Source organism: Hemiscyllium ocellatum, chromosome 18 (assembly GCF_020745735.1).
Source record: "Hemiscyllium ocellatum isolate sHemOce1 chromosome 18, sHemOce1.pat.X.cur, whole genome shotgun sequence".
Classification (NCBI taxonomy): Eukaryota; Metazoa; Chordata; class Chondrichthyes; order Orectolobiformes; family Hemiscylliidae; genus Hemiscyllium; species Hemiscyllium ocellatum.
Window position 1 is genome coordinate 60,113,381 of NC_083418.1, and position 12,554 is coordinate 60,125,934.

Below are 12,554 nucleotides of genomic sequence, written 5' to 3' on the forward strand. Positions count from 1 at the left end.
GAGCAAAAGGATGGCAGTTATAGGAAGGGAGAAAAGTCGCAGATACAGTCACATAGATGGGTTAACTCTGAGAGAGGGAGGCAGATAGCCACAGAAGACTCCTGCACTATCCCTATTTCAAACAAGTATGCTGTTTTGGAAAATGTAGGGGTGATAGATTCTCAGGGAATGTAGCATGAACAAGCCAAGTTTCTGGTATCAAGACTGGCTCTAATGCAATGACAGGTACATCAGGTTCCAAGAGATCAATGGTGTTAGGGGACTCTGTAGTCTGAGGCACAGACAGACTTTTCTGTGGCCAGCAGTGAAAATTCAGAATGGTGTGTTGCCTCCCTGGTACCAGGAACAAGGGTGCAGAATGTTCTCAAGGGGGAAAGGATCCAGCAGGAGGTCGTTGTACACATTGGAACCAACCACATAGGAAAGGAAAAGAAGGAGATTCTAAAGGGAGAATATAGAGTTAGGCAGGAAATTAAAAAGGAGATCCTCAAGAGTAGTAATATCTGAATTACTCCTGGCGCTACGAGCTAATGAGACAAGGAATAGGAGGAGAGAGCAGATGAATGCATGGCTGAGGAACTGGTGTATGGGAGAAGGATTCACATTTTTGGATCATTGTGTGACCTGTACGAGAAAGATGGATTGCACCTGAATTGGAAGGGGACTAATTGATTATCAGGGAGATTTGATTGGGCTGCTTGGGAGGATTTAAACTCGTAAGGTGGCGGGGGTGGGATCCAGGGAGATACTGAGGAAAGAGATCAATCTGAGACTGGTACAGTTGAGAAAAGAAGCAAATCAAACAGTCAGGGTAGAGAAGGATGAAGCAGAGAACAAGGTAGCACCAATAAATTAAACTGCATTTATTTTGATGCAATAGGCATAACAGGGAAGGCAGATGAACTCAGGGCATGGTTAGGAACATGGACTGGGATATCATAGCAATTACAAATATGTGGCTCAGGAATGGACAGAATGGCAGCTTAATGTTCCTGGATACAAATGCTACAGGAAGGATAGAAAGGGAGGCAAGACAGAAGAAGGGGGAGTGGGGTTTTTGATAAGAGATAGTGTTGCTTAAGGAGGATATTCCTGGAAATACATTCAGGGAAGAAATTTGGGTTGAACTGAGAAATAAGAAAGGGATTGTATTATAGTCCACCTAATAGTCAGTAGGAAATTGAGAAACAAATTTGTAAGGAGATTGGTTATCTGTAAAAAAAAAAAAGGGTAGTTATGGTACGGGATTTTACCTTTCCAAACATAGACTGGGACTGCCAAAGAGTTAAGATAGAGAGGAATGTAAGTGTGTACAAGAAAATTTTCTGATTCAGAATGTGGGTGTACCTACCAGAGAAGGTGCAAAACTTGACCTACTCTTGGGAAATAAGGCAAGGCAGGTGACTGAGGTGTCAGTGGGGGAGCACTTTAGGGCCTGTGTTCATAATTCTATTAGTTTTAAAATAGTGATGGAAAAGGATAGATCTAAAAGGTGAAGTTCTATATTGGACAAAGGCTAATTTTGACGGTATTAAGCAAGAACTTTCAAAAGCTGACTGGAGGCAGATGTTCGCAGGTAAAGGGACGGCTGGAAAATGGGAAGTTTTCGGATATGAAATAACGAGAGTCCAGAGTCAGTATGTTCCTGTTAAGGTGAAAAGAAAGGATGGTAGGTGTAGGGTATGCTGGATGACTAAAGAAATTGAGAGTTTGGTTCAGAAAAAGGAGGAGGCATATATCAGGTATAGAAAGGAGATATCAAATGAATCCTTAAGAGTATAAAGGTAGTAGGAGTATACTTAAGAGGGAAAATCAGGAGACCAAAAGCGGACATGAGATAGCTTTGGTAAATAGAGTTAAGGAGAATCCAAAGGGTTTTTTACAAATACATTAAGGACAAAAGGGTAACTAGGGAGAGAATAGGGCCCCTCAAAGATCAGCAAGGCGGCCTCTGTGTGGACCCACAGGAAATGGGCAAGGTACTAAACCAGTATTTTGCATCTGTGTTTACAGTGGAAAAAGGATGTGGAAGATATAAAATGTAGGGAAATCAATGATAACATCTTGAAAAATGTCCATATTACAAAGGAGGAAGTGCTGGATGTCTTGAAATGCACAATAGTGGATTAATCCCCAGGACCTGATCAGGTGTACCCTAGTACTCTATGGGAAGCTAGGGAAGTGATTGCTGGGCCTCTTACTGAGATACTTGTATTATTGATAGTCATAGGTGAGGTGCCAGAGACTGGAGGTTGGCTAATGTACTGCCACTGTTTAAGAAAGATGGTAAGGACAAACTAGGGAACTATAGACCGGTGAGCCTGATGTCGATGGTGGGCAAGTTGTTGGAGGGAATCCTGAGGTTCAGGATGTGCATGTATTTGGAAAGGCAAGGACTGATCAGGGATAGTTAACATGACTTTATGTACGGGAAATCATGTCTCACGAACTTGGTTGAGTTTTTTAAAGAAGTTAGAAAGAGGATTGATGAGGGCAGAGCGATAGATGTGATCTATAAGGACTTCTGTAAGGTTTCGACAAAGTTTCCCATGGGAGACTGGTGAGCAAGGTTAGCCCTCATGGAATATCGGGAGAGCTAGCTATTTGGATTCAGAACTGGTTCAAAAGTAGAAGACAGAGGGTGGTGGTGGAGGATTGTTTTTCAGATCGGAGGTTTGTGACCAGTGGAGTGTCACCAAGGTGCTGGGTCCACGACTTTTCATCATTTATATAATGATTTGGACGTGAGCATAAGAGGTATAGTTGGTAAGTTTGCAGATGACACCAAAATGGAGGTGTAGTGGACAGCAAATAAGGTACCTCGGATTACAATGGGATCTTGATTAGATGAACCAATGGACTGCGGAATGGCAGATGGAGTTTAATTTTGATTTGGGAATGCAAATCTTAGCAGGACTTATAAACTTAATGGTAAGGTCCTAGGGAGTGTTGCTGAACAAAGAGACCTTGGAGAGCAGGTTCATAGATCCTTGAAAGTAAAGTGACAGGTAGATAGGATAGGGAAGAAGACGTTTGGTGTGCTTTCCTTTATTGGTCAGAGTATTGAGTATAGGAGTTGGGAGGTCATGTTGCGGCTGTACAGGACATTAGTTAGACCACTGTTGGAATATTGCGTGCAATTCTGATCTCCTCCCTACTGGAAGGATGTTGTGAAACATGAAGGGATTCAAAAAAGATTTACAAGGATGTTGCCAGGGTTGGAGGATTTGAGCTATCGGCAGAGGTTGAATAGGCTAGGGCTGTTTTCCCTGGAGCATCAGAGGCTGAGATGTGACCTTATAGAGATTTATAAAATCATGAGGGGCATGGATAGGATAAATAGACCAAGTATTTTCCCTGGGGTAGGGGAGCCCCAAACTAGAGGGCATAGGTTTAGGGTGAGAGGGGAAAGATATAAAGGTGACCTAAGGGGCAACTTTTTCACACGGAGGATAGTACGTGTGTGGAATGAGCTGCCAGAGGAAGTGGTGGAGGCTTGTACAATTACAATTAAAAGGCATGGGTATATGAATAGGAAGGGTTTGGAGGGATATGGGCCAGATGCTGGCAGGTGGGACTACATTGGGTTGGGATATCTGGTCGTCATGGACGTGTTGGATCGAAGGGTCTGTTTCTTTGCTGTACATCTCTACGACACTGAGTGCTTCTGCCTCTACTGCCCTTACAAGCTGTGAATTCTAGATTCCTACTTGCTCTAAATGAAAGAAAAATTTTCCTCACATTCCTCTCAATTCGTGTCCCTAAATCTATGCTTCCTGATTATTGATCCTTCCACTAAAGGGAAAAGTTTCCTCCTCTTGTTCCCCTCATATTTTTATACATCTCAATCATGACCCCCTTCATCTCCTTTCCTCAAAGGAAAACAAGCCAGTTTATCCAATCTCTCTTCATAACCAACTTTCCAGTCCAGGCAACATCCTGGTAAATCTCTGCTGATCCCACTCCAGTGCAATCACACCTCTCCAATCATGTAGATTCCAGAACTGCTGACAGCCAAAACAGTGGTTTTGTGCACTTCCAGCAGAACCTCTCTGCTCTTAAACTCGATGCTTTGGCTAATAAAGACAAGTATCCCATATATTAAGTGGATAAGGCATAGCTTTTTGCACTACCTTAAGGGACTGGTGGACATATACGTCACGGTCTGTCTGATCCTCAGTGCTTCCCAGATTCCTGCCGTTCATTGCATTTTCCCTTGCCTTTATTATCCTGCCCAAGTGCATCACCTTGCTAGATTGAAAATTAAATTTGCTATTGATTTAGCCTGTCTGACCAGCCTGTCTACATTTTCCTCTAAGACCATCTTCCTCATCTTTTACCATCTCATCAATTTTCATTTCATCTATGAATGTACTGTTCAAGTCTCCTTTGCTACCACTTTCCCATGAATAAACTAATCAGAAGCCTTGCTGAAGTCCAAGTCAACTATGTCAAATGCATTACCCTCATCTACATACTTCATTACCTCTTGAAAATATTCAATCAAGTTGGTCAGACATGACTCCCCTAAACAAAACCATGCTGATTGTTCTAGATTAGTTCTGTCTTTCAGAGTTGCTTCTGATAGTGTCCACACCATTAAGGTTAAACTGACTGGCCTGTAGTTTCCTGATTTATTTCTCTTCCTTCTTGAATAGCTATCACATTGCCTGTCCTCCAATTCTCTGGAGATGGTGAGGACTGCAGATTCTGGAGAAGTCAGAGTTGATAAAGTGTGGCACTGGAAAAAGCACAGCAGGTCAGGCAACATCTGAGGAGCAAGAGAGTCAACATTTTGGGCTTGCCCCTTTATCAGGACTGGGGAAGGGGAAAGGGGCTGGGAAATAAATAGGCTGAGGGGGATAGGGGAAAGTTGGTTGGGATCGCGATAGGTGAGTGAAGATGGGTGATTATGATAGGTCAGTGGGAAGTGTAGATGGGATAAGTGGGAAGGAAGGTGGGCAGATAGGGCAGGTCAAGTGGGAAGAGACGAGTCAGAGGGTTGGATCTGGGATGGGGTTGGAGGTAGGAGAGATTTGTAGGCTCCTGAGGCAGAAGATGAGGTGTTCCTTCTCCAGTTTGCAGGTAACCTTGTTAGATGGTGGAGGAGGCCCAGAATAGAAATGTCATAGGAGGAGGGGCAGGGGGGAGTTGAAATTCTGGGCTTCCACCATTTAAACAAGACCTCCTAAACCACACAACCTCAACATTGGATTCACCCGTTTCCAAACTCCCCCCCCCCCCCCCCCCCCCCCATTCCAGATCCGACCCTTTGACTCAGCTCTGCCCTCTACCTGTCCATCTTCCTTCCCACCTATCCGCTCCACACTTCCCACCGACCTATCATGATCACCTTCTATCTTTGCCCACCTATCGCCATCCCAACTACCTTTCCCTTGTCGTCCTCCTCCTCACTCCCTTGTTTCTCAGTCTCTTTCTGCCTCCCCAGTCCTGATGAAAAGACAAGCCCGAAACCCAAGCTACCTGACCCACACTCCAATCCTCTGGAACCTCTTCTGTGACAAGGGAGGAATTGAAATTTATTGCCAATGCCCCTGCTATTTCCTCCCTTGCCTCACTCAACAGCCTGTCATACATTTCATTCAGACCTGGAGGTTTACCTATTTTTATGCTTGCCAGACTCTCAGAGCCTCCTCCCTGTCTGTGCTAATTTTGATATCTTTGCATTTGTTTTGAAACATGACCATATGAGATTGAAACAAGTTTCTTTTTAGCACTATCTTAAGATATAGGATATTCTAAAATTCATTTTAGGCATATTCATCAGCAATCCTTGATCGAGAATGGCATCTGCTTAGGGTCAGGAGCTCGTGTTATGGGTCTTCGTGTGCTTGAACAGACGGATTCTCAACCCTGCAATTCTTTGGGCATATGGGGCATGAGGTAGTGGAACCTGGAGTGCAGGATTTACTTTTTTTTCTTTTAAGCCTCGTCATCTCTAAACTGCTACAATTGTCACAGTCCTAAAGTTGGTTTGGAAGGTTGGTGGGAGATAGTTTCCTTTCCAAATCAGCCTTGATGTGAGCAAAGCTCCAAAACTTTTGAAAACCTCAACTTGAATAAAGTCACCATCGGCCAGAGGACCATAGTCTACTCTCTCCAATGAGAGACAAAACTAGTAGTGGTTAAACCTGAGTATCACCACTCCTCATTTGAGGGGTAAGGTTGAGTAGATGGGACCTTTAAGGTATGCTAAGCTGGGACGGGAATTGAACCTGCATTGTTGGCGTATGTCTGCATTGCAAACGAGCTATACAGTCAACTGAACTAACGGAACCCTTTCAGCACCATCAGGGCTAAAGACTCTGTTGCTTTTCACTTGTTCAGTTGCTTGTTAAAGCTCTCCCATCGATCCTGGTCCACTCATGAATGTTACGACAGCTAACTGGGTGATAGTGTGCAGAGTATCAACCGCTGCTGTAGATCGAGGAATTGAAAATGTTCTTTCGAGCATTGATGGATGGCACTGTAATTCTTGAGAAGAGAAATACTATCCTGTGATCAAAGGAGATCTTCTCCGTTTGGTCTTAGATGGACCAAAATCTTCAAATATCAACCTAGCTTTATGTTGTATAAATATGGCTGTTCCTTGTCTTTTACCTTCCAGATTTGTATTTGGATATCAGCCTTGAGCTGTTGAACAGCTGCTTTCTTGATGTGTGGCAATCTGTTGATCTGCCAGACAATGAAGGTTGTTTATTTTGTTGCAAGAAGCTACACATTTCTACATAGTTTTCGTGAAATCAGTCCTAATGACAAAAATGTTCAAGCCCAATGTCTAAATACCAATGTCTACCACACCTGACCTTATTTGATCACACTTCTCTGGAATTGACTTGTGTAAGATTTTCCAGATTGGTTGGGAGCTACTTTTGGACTTCTACTCTAACTGGGTGTTTGTGGGATATCGATCTTCCACTAGACTTATGGGTCTTGCTATATTTTTGTGAATATTCATTCATAATCAAACAAAGCGATGATCTGTCCAGTTGGCAGCAGTGATCAAGTGATACTGACATCACTCAGATTTTTAACATGAACATTGACTATCCAGGACATTAAGATGATTTAATGTATGATGGCCCCATGTGATTTTGTATTTGTTCTGGCAGAAGAATGTGTTTGTTAAAATAAGGCTACATTGTACACTCTTCAGTGTTATAGGAGAGTAATGCTTGCATTAGTTTTTCCAATGCCTCAATCCCTATTCCCAAATAATGGAATCACAGCTGATCCTGCTGTCAAGTTTCTTTGGGATATCAGTGAGAGCTTCACCAAGGTTTGAATAGAACTTTTCCTTTGTCTTCACCTGAGTGAAGGGTTGGGATGTAAGCATTGATCACTGTAGCATATGGATTATAATTGAGCTGATAGTATAGCGGTGTCATTAGTGTTTCATCTATAAAATTGGGATACTCTGGAAGTACAACCAAAATTCTATTCTAGATGAAAAGGATCCAGCTCTGTGAATACATAGCTACTATTAGTCTTGCCTTTCCAGGGAAGCATGTATCCACTTTCCTTCAGCTGCCCCTCTGAACAAAGACAAAACACACTGATAGCTTAGATGTCGATTTGAAACCTTTAGTTCAGTTAATGTGATTGCACGTCTTCGCAGATAATTGCTGTTCATATTATCCATGAGTGTTCAAGCATTCCAAGCTGCAAATGTTTGCATTTTCTTTTGCAAAGATGATGGTGTTCCTGCTGATTGTGGCTTTTCAACTAGTAGAAAGTGGGATATCATCTAGCCCTTTCCCTATTTAAAGTGATCACGGGGTCTCCTGAACATCACTGCTCAGATATGTATGTTGTCCAACAAAAGTATGCAATGACCTTTGTGCAACTCTCACCGATTTGCAGATCCTTGATGAGGGACTTCCATGTCCACAACTCTGTACATTTGCCACCTCTCCATCACCATAGGAGTTAGCAAATGCACCCTGGATGAAGCCGGAATGTGACCTTGTTTACCATGGTGACCTTGGTGTGCATTCATTGTCCATGTATTCTTGATAGGCTGTTGGTCAGATTTGATGATCTATACCAGGACCACCTTGCTGTTGCAGCTTTCTTCTGCTTTCATTGCCAGTGAGCTGAAGTCATTTTTTGTTTGTTCTGCTGTTGAATGCATTACTGGGACAGAGTAAAGTAAATATTCACTCTTCCAAACCTTAGTTCACTTGTTTTGGCTTGATGCTGACACTGAGTATTTAAAATGGACAGTATCCCATTTCCTTGACGAACTCATGAAAAGACATGTTCACTTGTTTTCGAATACTTACAAATTGAAACTCCTTATGTCTAACTGATTTTCCATGTTGCATACCTCTGATTTCATTGCTACGTGTGACCCATTTACAAGTACCACATAATAATATCACCAGGAGAATCTATTGCTCAGTGTTGGTAAGTTCCTTGCACATGTCGTAGAATCATAGAGATGTACAGGAAACAGACCCTTCGGTCCAACTTGTCCAGATATCCCAACCCAACCTAGTCCCACCTGCCAGCACCTGGCCCATATCCCTCCAAACCCTTCCTATTCATATACCAATCCAAATGCCTTTTAAATGTTGCAATTATACTAGCTTCCACACTTCCTCTGGCAGCTCATTCCATGCACATACCACTCTCTGCGTGAGAAAATTGTCCCTTAGGTCCCTTTTATATCTTGCCCCCCTCACCCTAAACCCATGCCCTCTAGTTCTGGACTCCCGCACCCCAGGGTAAAGACTTTGTCTATTTATCCTATCCATGCCCTTCATGATTTTGTAAACCTCTATAAGGTCACCCCTCAGCTTCCGACACTCCAGGGAAACAGCCCTTGCCTATTCAACCTCTCCCTATAGCTCAAATCCTCTAACCCTGGCAACATCCTTGTAAAACTTTTCTGAACCCTTTCAAGTTTCACAACACCTTTCCGATAGGAAGGAGACCAGAATTGCACACAAAAGTGGCCTAACCAATATCCTGTACAGCCGCAACATGATGTCCCAACTCTTGTACTCAGTACTCTGACCAATAAAGGAAAGCATACCAAACGCCGCCTTCATTATCCTATCCACCTGCGACTCCACTTTCCAGGAGCTATGAACCTGCACTCCAAGGTCTCTTTGTTCAGCAAAACGCCCTAGGACCTTACTATTAAGTGTATAAATCCTGCTTAGATTTGCTTTTCCAAAATGCAGCACCTCACATTTATCTGTCTGCCACTTCTCAGCCCATTGGCCCATTTGATCAAGATCCTGTTGTAATCTGAGGTAACCTTCTTCACTGTCCACTACACCTCTAATTTTGGTATCATCAGCAAACTTAGTAACTTATACCTCTTATGCTTACATCCAAATCATTTATATAAATGATGAAAAGTAGTGGACCCAACACCGATCCTTGTGGCACTCCACTGGTCACAGGCCTCCAGTCTGAAAAACAGCCCTCCACCACCAGCCTCTGTCTTCTACCTTTGAGCCAGTTCTGTTTCCAAATGGCTAGTTCCCCCTGTATTCCGTGAGATCTAATCTTCCTCACCAGTCTCCCATGGGGAACCTTGTCGAATGCCTTACTGAAGTCCATATAGATAACATCTGCCGCTCTGCACTCATCAGACATCTTATCTCTGTGAATGTAAATTAAGCCTAATGAGTTATAACCGTGTAAGTTTTAAAATTTATCCATATCACCATGCTAAACATTCTAATACGTCAAGACCATATTGCAAACAGTAAGCCATATCCCCAAGATAATGGGATGCCTGTTGAACTTCCCCAATTATAGGACATATATCTGTTACTAAACACAGTCAGTGTTCAGTCAGTATTAGTCCAAATGTGAAGACATGTGTAGTGTTGAGCAAAATTCATTTGTTTTTAATTTAATACTTTTGTTTATACAAGATGGTGGAATGACAATTTATGAAAAATATTTTTACAAATTGCCAATAGATGCATGTGCATAAAAAAGTTGATCTAAAATGCTGACCCTTTTACAAAATATTTTGAAATTTTCTAATTTATAGTATCTTGGATACTTTGGAGATGCAAAAAACAAATATAAACGGGTCTATGTGAAATTTATTGAAAATGTAAACAAGAAGGATTACGTTAGAGTTTGTTCCAAAAAGCCACAAAACAGGCCATTGCAAACTTTAAGGTATGGAAAATATTTTACTTTTGTCCGTTTTGATTTTGGTGTGGAGTCTAATTGTATAAGCATAATTTCCAAATATCTTATTAGTTGCACGTGGATTCTGTGAGCAATTTGGTGCACTTTAAAAAATAATGTTAACTGGCTGAATTATTTTCTTACAGTAGGATTTGCGAAGTGGAGTTTTACTATCAGAAACTTTGTTTCTTGTATCCAACTCTGTTTTCTCCTGTATTAAGATCTTTGGTCAAAACAGAATGTGAATCTTGCAAACTAAAATTATTCTGCAACTCATTATCAAAAATGACCTGGTAAACTTTGATCAACTCTGATCGATTCTAACAGAATCTTCACAGTGCTGTGTTATGTGGCAATACTTCTGAATTCAGTAAGAAACGGTCTGAACATTTCCCCCATAAGAGTATAAATATTTAACACTCAAATTCTATATCCACAGTTTTGTAACCTATTTGATAAGCATATCCCCAAGGTCATCCAAGATTCTTTCGAAAGAAAGCTCAGTTCGAGATTGTGCTACGTTATCATATTGACACATTTTCAGCTTAGGCCCCACGTTTTTTAAAGATGTAATTTAGAAGTATTTATCACTAGACTTATTGATCCAGCATATAAATTTAATGTTTAACAATGTAATGGTAACTGATGACGACAGTCATTTAAATTAGTTTGTATTGACCTTTATTCTGAAAGAATCGTGACATACAGCTGCAAGGTTAAATTGAAAGTTTACACTTTACCATTACTCAAGTGAAATAATATTCAGCCAATCTAAAATTAATTTAGTATTGCACATCAAGTTGTCTTTCTTCATTTATACCTCTGTCTTTAGACATCAATCAAGAATGGGTACTAGTAATAAAGTGTCTGTCAGCAATTCTACAGCATCTAAAAGCTCAACAGCAAAATCTAAAGCTAGGCCAGTCAAACAAGTAAAGATAAAGGCTGAACCACCACCGAAGAAACGAAAGAAATGGCTAAAGGAGGAGTATTCATCCCATTCGGACTCTTCTATTGAAACTCGGAGTGATGATGAAGATGGTAAGATCTCATTAGGTTTCTTTATTTAGTGTCATTTTACCATGTACAGAGTCCATTGTTGAAAATCGTAGTCCTGAAGAGTCAGGAAGCTTGGTTCTAGATTTCTGATTATTAATTATTTAAATCATTTCATAGAACATCTAATTTGTCAAGCCTTAAAGCATAGCTTAATTTCATTTACAAACCAACGTTTAAATTCCTCTTTTGAGGAATAATAAATTGAAATCCCACAGTATTTTTAGAAATTCCATGCAGTCTTTTGTCTCATGCTGTTTCCAGATAAGGGTGGAAAAGCCAATAGGGAGAAGTCAATCAATCAAACTTCTGCAACAGATTCTCTTGTCATCTGTTGAACTAAGAATGGAATATCGCCTTGCATTTATTCACATAGGTTCAGAATAGTGTTAATCTAGAGTGCAAAAATGAAGATGCATTACACTTTCTGATTTCAGATCCTATTAATTACCTGAAGCAAAATCTTCCCCAATATGTAAATTATGATTTATTTGTCTTTCCGATTATAAGAAATGTAACTGCCTGTGATTTTGTGTGAAAGATAATGCTTCATGCAAAGAATATTTGTTTTTTTTAGCTAATTGTGAATGATGTCAATATTTAGATGCAGTGAAAATATTTCCTCAGTCAGTTTTTGTATCAATAAAGCTTCACTTAACTCTATCTGAAAAGTGCAACTTGTTGCCAACCTGAGAGAAGTACTACTATTCTGGTGGAAAATATTTCCAGCTCTTATCAAATGTTGATATAATTTGAAAAGTTCTAATTTATACGAGCACTTTTTTTCCATCGAGTAATCACATTCTTAATCTTGGGCTCCATAAATTTGAAATACAGCCTTTCCTAGATTTTTAAACTTTTGAGTTCTGTACAGAACTAGTGCAATTTAGCTTTGCTTTCCTCTTTTGACCTTCAATCACTTTGTTTGAGTGAGATTAGGAACTCAGTGTGGGAATTTGAAGGTTAAATTTCAACTAAAAGAGCGCTACTCCTAAAGAGTTGAATTTCAACTCAATGTAATACTCTGCATCATGATCTTAGCTAATGGTATTACTGGACAAATCAGATCCCAGACTGAAATCTGACTTGGCTTTAACAAGGTGGTCACTTCCTAGAATAGAGAAGCATGCAAGGTTACAGATTTGGTTTTAACAATAAAATAGAATAAACTAAACTGTTTGCATGTTACAGATGTTTAAAGAGTAAAAATGTATACCCATTAACCCCTAAAAGCACCCCTTTACAAACTGTCTCTGGAGAAAATTCCCTTCTCTCTCTCTCATTCCTTTACAGCTTGACTTAACTGTGGCATT

General features: G+C 40.7%; 1 protein-coding gene across 1 annotated transcript in view; it reads left to right on the forward strand.

Annotated features, from left to right (window-relative positions):
- The window catches only part of qser1 (glutamine and serine rich 1), a 157,873-nt gene that overhangs the window by 110,978 nt on the left and 34,341 nt on the right, over positions 1 to 12,554 (forward strand). The window contains exons 7-8 of the mRNA XM_060839059.1: positions 10,040 to 10,173; positions 11,018 to 11,226. Of these exons, the coding sequence (XP_060695042.1) occupies positions 10,040 to 10,173; positions 11,018 to 11,226 (343 nt within the window). The remainder of the gene's footprint in view (positions 1 to 10,039; positions 10,174 to 11,017; positions 11,227 to 12,554) is intronic.